Source organism: Lepisosteus oculatus, chromosome 26, assembly GCF_040954835.1.
Source record: "Lepisosteus oculatus isolate fLepOcu1 chromosome 26, fLepOcu1.hap2, whole genome shotgun sequence".
NCBI classification, from domain to species: Eukaryota; Metazoa; Chordata; class Actinopteri; order Semionotiformes; family Lepisosteidae; genus Lepisosteus; species Lepisosteus oculatus.
In genome coordinates, this window is record NC_090721.1 from 4496103 (window position 1) to 4507591 (window position 11489).

The following is an 11489-nucleotide window of genomic DNA, read 5'->3' on the forward strand; positions in this document are numbered from 1 at the left end:
TTGTAAAACAAAGCAAGAGACCTGGGACCCCCTATTTAAAATCTAAATAGATCAAGCATTGTATTATCTTTCTTCTTCTGAGAGGATTCGTTAAGCAATATTTACTTCAGCAGTATTAAATGAAGATGGAAGACTCTCTGCTTATGATATTAAGTTTCGCCAACACATCTTACAGTTTTTTAGGAACAAGTAATAGGTTTATTCCATGCTGAAAAAAAAGAAGAAAGAGAACACTTTGTTGCCTGTTCTGTTTCTTCTTCTTCTTCTTCTTTTTTCAGCATGGAATAAACCTATTACTTGTTCCTTTGCAGCCTACGCATGCTGACGCAGCTCCCCACCTGAACTACTAACAGTTTTTTAGTCTGTCAAAATTCAGTCCTGTGAGTCTGAAAATCACTAGTTTCTGAGCAGCCCCTCCCGAACACCTGGTGATTTCAACTAAATAAAGCTGCCTTGCTTGTTTTACCCTTCCCACAATGTTTGTTTTTTTTTGTATTTTTTTTTTCAATTAAATAACTGCCTGTGGTCTGGTTGCAGGGCCTCTTAGTGTTGCAAACCATGCAGGCGTCTCAGAACAGAAGAGGCGATCGACTGACAGGATGTCTGTCTTGCCTTGCTGGCCTGTGGGGACTGACTGAAGCACAGGCACGCAGACCTGCATGACTTCCGGGGACTGACTTGGAACCAGCACCGTGACTGCAGGTGCACCAGATGGGCAAGCAAAGAGACGAAAGTTTTGATCCCTTTCCCCCCCGTTTCGGATTTAGTAACAGCAAGGCTGCTTTTAATGGATTTTTCAAAGTCTGAAATCACCCATTAATACACACGGGCATATCAAGTGCAATACATGCCTGAATTTAAAGATGGAAGCCCACACTGATTTCTAAAGCAAAGACGCTCATTTGCATTCAAAACATCACAGGGTACAGAGCTGATTGGCTTTAAAGGAGAACAACTCCAGCATCCCCAAGACAGATGGGGTTCATTGTAAACTAAAGATGATCGTAAAAATAATTATTTAGTGTTTTTTTTATTTTTATTTCCTGCTGTCTTCTCACAAAAAATGAGAAAAGAGCACTTCCTCCACCTCACACAAACCACCTTGCTGGTCTCCCAGCCCCTCAGTTCCCTGCTCCAGGTTTCCACCTGAAGGCTACTGAAAACAGCCGGGTGTCAGCAGAAGCAGCAGTCCAGGGCTCCAACGCCTCTTCAGTGAAAAGTTCTACACCGGTAAGTTCAGGAAAGCCCAGGATCCAGTGGTGACAATAGAGGAAATGCAGTTGATCCCAGCACAACTGGTCCAGCAACATTTCTGTCACCGCAGGAGGCTCGGATTAGCCTCATCGACTGGCGAAAGTAACAGGCAGAGTAGAGGAGACCCGTTTCTAGAACTGACCCACCCCTGGCTACTCAAGCACGAGTAGGAAGTGTCTACAGAGAGGGATTTTTAATTACAGAAGACAGGGGAATGGCCATGCCACGCCTCCTGTGAGTTGAGTCGTTCTACGGAACACTACAGTTTAATTGATGGTCTAATTATGGGACTGGGGTGCGATCCGTGTGGAATGTGTATGTTCTCACTGTCTTCGCATGGGCTCTCTCCTCCATTCCAAAGACATGCAAAATACTGGCTTCTGGGAAAGCTGGCGCTGGTGTGACTTGTGTGTGTGTCTGCATCTGTCTGCCCTGCGACAGATTGGCATCCCGTCCAGGGTGTATCGTGCCTTGCCCTGTTGCTTGCTGGGATAGGCATTGTGACACCGAATTGGAAGCAATGGTTAGAAAATTGATGAATGGGTGGAAAACCTAATTCTAAAGTCAAAATCCAGGTGGGGGCTGCACATTGGTGGTGGTGGAAGGGAGTCCCCATTATATCCTACAATATCGAAAAGGTTCCATGGAACTGAAGATAACTATATAACTATATAACTCTATCAAACTAATTAATTGCATTTATATAGCAATTATTCTTATCCTAAAGAACTTCATCCACCACTGAAGGGCAACACCCACATGGTCCTTGAAAGTGGAGCTGTTGGTCAGGTACCCATGAGGGAAGGGCACTTCCATCCAAAAGGACTGGTCTGAAATAAAACCGGTCTAAGCTACAGCTGCTGCCAAGGACAAGCGGACAGAAAACGGATTCATTATCAAAAGTACAAGCATGAATCTCTATTGACCCGTTTTCTCTCCTACTGAAAAGAAGCGAGACATTTAGCCTATATTTCTCCACACGCAATGTGCTGATCTCCTTCCCAGAACTCCCTGGAACGCTGAAGCGATTTCAAAACTGCTGAACAGCGGCGAGGAAAAAAAAAAAGGCACTAACGGCAGAGCAGTGGGCAGACCGCAAACGTCGGAGGTGTGCTGCTAGCGGTACAGATTTTCGCAAACAGCACAAACCAGCTGGACCTGATCTCTGCTCGTCTTGAGATTTTATTCTGGCACAAGGCCTCTGAATGACAAGGCATGCCCGATCTTTATCACAAATACACAGAAGCGAGCAAAATCATAAGCCAGACATCAGCCAATCATCAAAGACAACCAGAGGCTGCAGTCTGGGTATGTCATTCTTTACCTGGCCCAATCTGACCCTCCTCTCAGCTGGCACAGCACAGGAACTGCAGGTCCACTGAGCCCTGAAGGCTCGTCATCAGTCACGGAACAGAAGATCAGTGTCGAGCTAGCCTCAGCCTCATGCAATATTAATCTAGACAAGATCTCCAAAACTGAATTCCAGAGCGCCTGTATTTTGCAAGTTCCCAGCTAAGATTGGATACTGATTATCTTAGCTGTTCTAAGTGGATTCTACTGATTACGATGTCATAAGTCATTAGCAGCTCTGAACACTACCCCACAAGAAACCCCAAACCAGCGCACAGAGACACTTGTTACATGCTCATCGGCAAGAAAGCCTGATAAGAGTGGGGGCAGGTTGCTAAAACTAAATTAACTCATCCAGCAGTACTGCCAGAGCATTATGATTCAGAAAGAAACCAACAATCCACTCAGAAATTCTGTCCCAGGAGCTCTGCTAACACGCTCAGTTTCAGAGTTCAGCAGAAGGTGAGGCCTCATTTTCAATCAAGCACAATCAAGTGCTGAAAACTCCTCGCATTTTTTAACAAAGTATGCCGGGTTTAGTCTATAAGAGACTTCTATGCAATGTCAAGCACATTAAGTGAGGATTCGGCTAACTGCAAGGTTAACCAAAAGAGCGCAAATAAGATGAGATTCTTCTGCCCTTTTGCAGTTATAACCCTGACAGGAGTACAGCACTCCAGCGGCATGGTGATCATCTGTAGCCATTTCTTACTGTCAACTGCAGACTTTGCACACCTCAGAGATGGACTTCCTGCTTGTGTAAGCAGTTACTTCCTTTGAAGTTTCTGTATGCCTTGAAGCGTGAAGAATCAAGGTGCTGTGACATAGGTATTTCATTATTTGCAGAGCAATAATTAGTAAAGCTTTTCTGTAATGCAGCCAATGAATGGCCTCTTATCAGGCAAATTTCTGTAATATTTAGACTACAGAAGCACGAGCTATCAAAAATTTGTCCAAAACAAATCAGAGCAAATGTGTTCATGATACATATTCAAAAAGGAATAGAACAAGATTCAGACACATGCTTTCACATTCACAAATAGTCTTGTGATGTATTTTCTTTCAGCTCACTCTATTGTTAAGTACATAGGAAGACCAGGATCACTGCAGTTCTGAACTATGGGTTAAAACTAGTTGTATAGTTGTACAGATTTAGCAAGGACAAGCAAAATAACAACTGTGCAACAAACAAATATACGATTGATCTATTTGGGAATCTCATCTTAATTTAATGGCAATGAACAGATCTAGATAAATGAGCTACACTTGCGTGATCTGAGCTTTGGGCTTCAGAGACGATGCTGGTGAAATGATTTCAAAGCCAGATAATGACAGCTTTGTAAAAACTGTAAAGCTGTGAAAAAAAAAAGACCCATAGTCTGGAGTTAATCATTATGAAGGCACTGTTAAAATACCATTTTTTAAGTCACAGTTGGCCGACTAACATTCAGCAACACGTGTATAAATAGAGCAATATGCCACATACCAAGTAAACTAGGTATATATGCAAACTAGCAACCTACTTCTGTGAAACTACTCCAGCTTGCTCTTCTGTCCCTCCTGCAGAAAGATCTAAACGGGAAACCTCAACTCTGGCCCTGGAGATTCCTAGTCCAGTCAATCTTATTCTTCACACTGGAAAAAAACCTGGAGATTACTGATTCATCTGTGGTGAAAGGTGGAAGTTCACTTTATGGAACAAACTACAAGCATGATTGATTAAAACAACACTGTCCAAGATCTTTAGAAACTGGTGCTTATAACAGCGACCTATTAAAATCTGTCGGTCTGGGACTCTCCAGGACTACCGTTGGAGGTTCCTGAATCTAACATTAGGAGACAAGGTGCTTTGGAGAGCTTCCCTCCTGATCTTCACCCACAAGTTGAACATTTCTGAATTTGGGTTCTAAGACAATGAGGCCATCCTCTGCGTTTTCAGAAGACCGGGGGCAGGGAAGCTTGTCCACACAGAAGAGCTCATCTCAGGCCGTGGTCTGTCAGCCCTCTTGACTGGGTCACCCAAGGAATCGAGAATCTCCGCACCAGGGCTAATTTCTACTTGGTCGGGCACATTAATGCAAACAAGAGCTTTCAGTATATCTGGTCAGATACTTGAACTGAATCTGGAAAATGCCAAAGCAGAATACATTCACATAAAAATAGAGAGATTTTTAAAATCCATTAACAGGCAACTAAATAAGACCATAACACAATTATGCATAGTTTAAGGACTGAACATGCAGGCAACTGTGCTTAGGTAAATACTGTTCACGGTTACTAATGGGGGTGGTATTGTAAAGCCTACGGTATAATTACATAATCTAATTACAGAACAGTTGCTTTATTTTATTTTTTTTAACATGACGTGCCTTTCTATTAAACAAAATACATGTACTCATTCCAGCTTCGCACACGTTGCACCGTGCCTACTAGCAGTACACATGAAAACCCATCCACCCCTGGGGTGAGATCATCAGGCCCGTCCCATCTCCCTTCAACACCCTCTGTCGCCTCACCAGAAATGACTGATCCAGACTTTAACTGTAGATGTGGTGTTGCTGTACAGTAATCTCCGTACTTCCGCAACCTGCATTGTATCGGTTAGTGCCAACCGTATGCTCAGTGCCGGTGAATCACCTCCAGACTGCAAGAATCCTGGGCTTCATTGATTCAGTGACTGAACTGGGCACTGAACTGTGTGAACTGCACATTATTGTAGGGGCTTGTTCTGGTTTCTACACCTCGACACGATTTTTGGATTTAAACTGAAAGGAGTTTTTTGCGCCGTAGGTCACTTGAATAAAGGGTGGCTATGGGAGAAGAAAATTGATATTAAAAATGCGGTTCTTCTTTCGAGGCACCTCTGGCGCAGGGGCACAACGGAGCCAGTTACAGTTACGCCTGGGAGCCTGACGTGACTGTGTGACTTTGTGAACGTGGGCAGAGAAGCCGGGGATTAGGAGAGGTGGCGCCTGGGGTGACTGTCCTTAAGCACCATATGCTGAGCAGCCGCCCCAGAATGAAAAGTCACGACCCGCCATTCAATCCAAAACCCATCTAAGAGAACGTCAGAGCAGATGTCCAAGAGATCCTGTTACAAGCACTGGAGCGCAATGTCTGCCCTGATCCAGCGCTCTGAAATAAGAATGCGTGGGAAACAAAAAGAATCTTGTAGATTTCACCACAAACCCTCTCAAGGACAAAAACCTCCTGAAACTCTATTGTCAGCAGTGTGAAGTCTGTTTACACCACTCTCGAAACAACATATCCAGACCTCTCAGTGTGCAGCAACACATTCAAGGCTATCTCTATGAAATTCGTTAGATGAAAAAGAACTGCAGTCACAAGGCCAAAAAAATGTTGTCCTGACTCCTTACTTTTGTCACATCGATGGAAGCAGGCCAGGAACGTGTTTTATGTTGTTTAATCACCACTGATGCACTTTCAAGCTCGTCAGCAAATTAGATGGCGGCTATAAACTAAAACGACTTTAAACCCAGTTTCATACTGGCCCATTAGGAGATTAATGCAGCAGCTTTTTTTCTTGCTTGATAGGCTTTATAGCGCAGTCTAATTCATACACATGTACTCATTCAAGTAAAGAAGAAATGACATGACATTTGCCTGTGCAGGCCTGGTGTGAGCTACCTCAGAGAGTGGCCAAGAACGGGCTTTTACATTAAACACCGAGAGACGGTCAAGCCCTAGTCTCATCTGCTTCCGTCACTATGGATAAGCAGCACATGACAGGGCTATTTCATCCTCTGCAGGTAACAAGCAGCTAATCCTCATTTTATTATCCCTCTCTCCAGCTCTTGCAGCTGCTCTCTGGCTCCTCTCTGTTTAAAAAGGGGGAGGGGGGGGGCGTCCCGACAACCGCAGCAAAGCGCTCTAATTGCAATCCCATCTTTCCTCTTAATTACGGTTCGGCCAACCTGCCGAATTCAGTCAAACTCACGAATGCTGCAACCGCAAGCGCATGGACAGTGCCAGCACGGAGCTGAAGGAGGTCTTTCTTTTCGGCGGGATTCAGCGCAGAAACAAAGAAGGAAAACTGATCTTTCGGACTCGATGAACAGCTGGCAGGCGACTGGAGGTCATGGCAAACGGCACACCCCTCTGGCGCCCCATGTCAGGCGAAACGCTTGGCACTACCTCTGCCTTTTAACCCTGGCCCCTGCATGACACAGCTGCTGAGGTTCTACAGTACAGCCCCGGAGATCTAAACGGCAGAGGACAGCGAATTATGCAAGATTCACGACACCAGTGGTGGATGAGACCTGCTTATAAGGAAATTGGCACCACAGCCTAATCACTGCGAAAACTAACAATAATGACACAGCAAGAAACTTCCCCATGAGAAGGCTGCTCCCTTTAGCATTTTTAATTCTGAGACACTGTTCATTTCAGACTTTCCCCTTTTCTGCAACTGCTTATGAATTGAGCTTGGGGTCTAACGTCTTTTGCAGTTTTTTCCCCCATCAATATGAAATCTAAGGCAGGCTTTTCTTGAACTTCAAAAAAATCTGATTTAGAAAGGAAATTACTCTTCCCCTGTTAAAATGACTAATTAACCATAACGAAGCTGCCGCCTCAAGGGGAAAACTGCTAATGAATTGGTCATGCCAGAAATAATATAATTAAAACTAGTTAAAATATAAAAAAACACCATTAGTCTACCAATGTGACCCAATTATCAGTATGTCTGAGCCACTGTACAAGACTGTGGTTGCAGCACACAAGTGAAATCATTTTTAAATGGATTGCACCTGAGAGGCAGAATTTAATTTAAGGAGGACTCTATTCTCTTGTCTAATAGTTCCCCTGTGGAACACTTCCCCTCAAAACTGTCCAAATTCCAGCTGTTTCAACAAGGAGCATAACCTTTACAGCTCCGTTTGTCAATTGAAATTCCTCACATTTTAATTACGGGTAGGTTTCTTCCCAATGTGTTTCACGCTACTGTTGCTTACTACCTGCAAAGGATGAAACAGCCTGAATGAGTAAGACACAATAAAGACACTGAATTCACCGACAGGCACTGCACAAAGACTTGAGCTGCCTGTGAGCTGCACCCCTTTCAAGGGGTGTGGATTTCAGGAAGATGCATTCAGCAATACCTCTACACAGCAGAGAGCTTTCAGGTATCAACACACGAGTCACAGAAACTCCTTTTCGCGATTATCTACGGCTCACACAAAGAACTCTTAATCTCTCTCCCACAATTGCAGAAGCATTAAAAAGGGCTGCCTCCAGGTATGAATTCTGACGAACAGGGTTCTGAATCCACAGAAGTTCCCCATATCGAGAGCCTCTGGCAGGTTTCATTTCTTCAATCTTGCTGGTAACTGGAGGCACGGCCACATCTTGATACAAAAGCCTGACTTTCCTCCTGCCACTTCAATCGGCTCTTTAAGGCTCAGATTAGTTCAATAGTGCAGTAAATCACCTGGACTCAGTCCTGCCTCCTTCTTACTACGGTTTTATTTCTGCCACTGGCCTTGCAGTGCTATACCACAAAACTGGTTGCGTTTTCCTAACTAAGAAGTATGAGCTTTAGTGAAAGTGCATATTGAACGTGTTTGGAATGGATATTCTTAGGATATATGAATGACATAGGGAACTTGTTATACCAGTGTGCTTATTTTACGATTCAGAGCCAAGAATGAAAGTTCTCTGTATTGTCGGACATCTCAGCTCATTGTACAAAATCTTTCCGGGATTCAAGCACGGGGAATGGGATTTGTGTCTAACGTTCTTTGAAGGTGCAGAATCTGGAAATTATGTTATTGGGATAACGACGAAGAAACTGTATTCCACCAGATTACTGCCGTCATTGGAGAAAAAACAAGCTGTTACCTTGCATACCTATAAAAATAATTATTATTTACTTCCTTAAAGAAGCCCAGACCATCAGAAATCACACACTGCAGCTAGGACTGTGACAGGTGTGCACTGAAATCTGCTGATTGGGGAATTTTATTTTCTGTGTTTTGCTACCACACAATTTGTGAAGGAATCGCAGACTTTCTTTCAAAGGTTACTGAGTGCCATACACATCGTAAACAGCAATATTTTATGAGGATTTGAGCACAACTAAGGCTGAAGACTGTACATCCTTTGCTGAATTTGCAATTTCTCTGGCAGAGTTATTTCAATTGAAATCCAGCAGACACTTTCAGCAACAGGGTGAAAGCTGTGGTTTCCTTCACAGGCAGTTTTACATCCTATTAGGATGCTGTACTGGGTCTGCATGTTCAAACGAACTCCTATTCATGTGCTGGCTTCTTCTGTAGCACAAATGCTCGGCCACAATGTGATGCTCTTGTGTTAGACGTAGTGTGTGTAGTACTCAACCACAAACCAGACTCTAAACCTGCACAATGTAGCCCAAGTAAACAGTTACTCTCTGAACACCTTACCTTGAACACTTCTGAACCACCGTAAGAAAACTCTCGCTGTTGTACTTCCTGTGGAACTGAACTCCCAAACAGGGAAGACAGTGCTGTGAACAAGCCTAGCATGAGGGTTTCGTGGGAGATAAGGTTATAAACTGCAGAGATGGTTGGAGCAGTATTCTGCACAGGACCACACTGGAGGGCCCACAGGCGAACTCGCCCTGCCTACCAAAGCCTCCAGTCGCCAGTAGCCTTTATCATGGCTCTGATATGACAGCGTCCCTCTCGCTTCTTCCTTCGAAAAGGGGCGAAGGTCTAACGACACTTCTGATCTCTTATCTGCTAAGGGAAGCCCCACTCGCAGTTGACGCAACTTCCTCCGGTTTCCAAGTGGCTTTTACGAGATGTTTCGGGAAAACGGTTATTCAAAACCCGCAACACCCGCTGTCCAGGTGGGATCCGATCGAGCACAGGCTAACCCCTCACTGAGTTTAATTTCGGAAAGACACGCCGACAGGGTTGTGCAATCTCTTAATAAACACGAAACTCATCCCTGCACAGTATCAGTTTGCTGTGCGTTCACTCCGAGAGCACACATGATTCATTAAGCACGACGAGGCATCTCACAGAGAGCCTCAACTCTTCCAGCAGGCCTACGTCACTACTATCCACAATAAGACAACACCAACGTGAGCTTTTCCCGCTGCCTCTCTAAAAAGTGCGCAGCTCGACTCCAGCAACTTTTTATAAGTCATACAAGAAACGCTACACATACTGCACTGTGGGGACAAACCCAAAGTTATAACTCGACAAAGCACTCGCCTCCACAGGTATCTACAGGGGCGCAGTTCTCACCTACGGAGGAGTCGTCGTGGTCGGAACTGGGGTACCCATCGCTCCTCCTGTCGGGGGTGCTGTACCCCGAGCCCCGGGGAGACCTGAACGGGACCTGCAGCCCCCCGGGCGACAGCCTGCCGTCGTCGCTGGAGTCCAAATCCCTGCTGTGGCGCAACGCCTTCAGGGCATCCCCCAGCGGGCCGGCCGGGTGGGCAGCGGGGGCCAGCAGGTGGCCCCTGACGAAGGTGTCGTTCAGCTCCACGTCCTCGTAGTCGTGGTCGCTCAGGTCGGCGGCGGCGGCGGCTGCGGCGTCCGGGCCGGCGTGGGGCGCCGCCGCGCAGCCCCCGTCCGCCTCGGAGTGGCCGGACACCGAGGAGGAGCCGCTCTCGAAGGAGTCCTTCTTGCGGGGCAAGACCGGGGGGGGGGAGCCGAGCCTGTCCGCCCTGGCCGGCCTGTTGCTCCCGGGCAAGTGGCGCTCCCCGGCTCTGGGCGCGTCCTGCCCGCGGTGCTGGCCGGGCTTGCCCGCTATGTCTTTCTTCCTGCGGGCTACGCTCTCGCTGTGCCCCGGCGGCTCCTTCGAGTCCCCGCTCCCGGCCGCCGCCGCGTCCAACTTCTCTCCCCCGCTGCTGCCGGACTCCCACCTCTCCCGGTCGTAGCTCTTCCGCTGGCGGGCGATGGTCGCCTGGAGGTAAATCACTTTGAATTTCTCCTCCGACAGCTGCTGCTGGAGGGCTCGGAGGTGGGCTTTGCACGTCTCCAGCTCCCTCTCGATGTCTTCGACGGAGCCGAGCTCCATCTTCGGAACCTGCCCCTCGGGGAATTCATTCTTCCAGTGCCTCTCAAATTCCTCGGGGTCCCACATGGCCGCAAAACCAGGTAAAAACAAGGTACGCCCGCCCCAGTCGGTACCTGTTGAAGAACACGGCGCTCAAGTGCGAGAGGCACGGACCAAGCAAGCCTTTATTATTTTTTTTTAAAGAGGGAAAAAAAAAACCCAAATTGCTCCTTAATAGACCATTTTGTTTCCCTGCACTCTGCATGCAAATCTCCCCCCCCAGATCACACAGCGCTCAGTTTTACCACACATGCGAGAGAGTGGGGGAAAAAAAAAAACTTTCGGCTTCCGGTTTTCTGAGGGCTGGTGACGCGGGGTCGAAGAAATCCAATTAGACAGTTAGTAGCTCTTCGTGTCAAAGTGTTTCGGGGCGTAAACAGCGGCTGCACAGAGCTGGCTGTGTACCTGACTCCAGCGAGCGCTGGCCCGGTTGGAGGAAACGGCTCTCCCCGCTCACCGGTTGCGGGGCGCCCCCTGCCGGCGCACATGTGCTCAGACGTTTCCATTAAACTCTCGGGAGTTGGCGGGCGGGAAAAAAATAAAAAAAAAGATAAAAATAAAAATATAATAAAAATAATAAAAAAGATATTATGTTAAGTTTCAGCCCCAGTAAAAAAAAAAACCATATAAAAATTTCTTTTGTAATAAATTTAATTATTATATTGGCACGTTATCACATACATAAAATGAAGTGGTCTGGGGGGGTACCCTGTGTTTGAGCATTTTAAAATGGAAGTAAAGGGGTATTTGCAGACTATTTCGAGATGCAAAAAAATATGAAAGCGGTGCGGACATTATTTTTATTTAATTTGTTT

General features: G+C 46.2%; 1 protein-coding gene across 1 annotated transcript in view; it reads right to left on the reverse strand.

The window, feature by feature from the left end:
* Positions 1-11101, reverse strand: part of abr (ABR activator of RhoGEF and GTPase) — a 157952-nt gene extending 146851 nt beyond the window's left edge. Inside the window, exon 1 of the mRNA XM_006640845.3 lies at positions 9858-11101. Coding sequence (XP_006640908.3) covers positions 9858-10701 — 844 coding nt within the window. The 5' untranslated portion in view covers positions 10702-11101. The remainder of the gene's footprint in view (positions 1-9857) is intronic.
* Between the last annotated feature and the right edge of the window lie 388 nt (positions 11102-11489).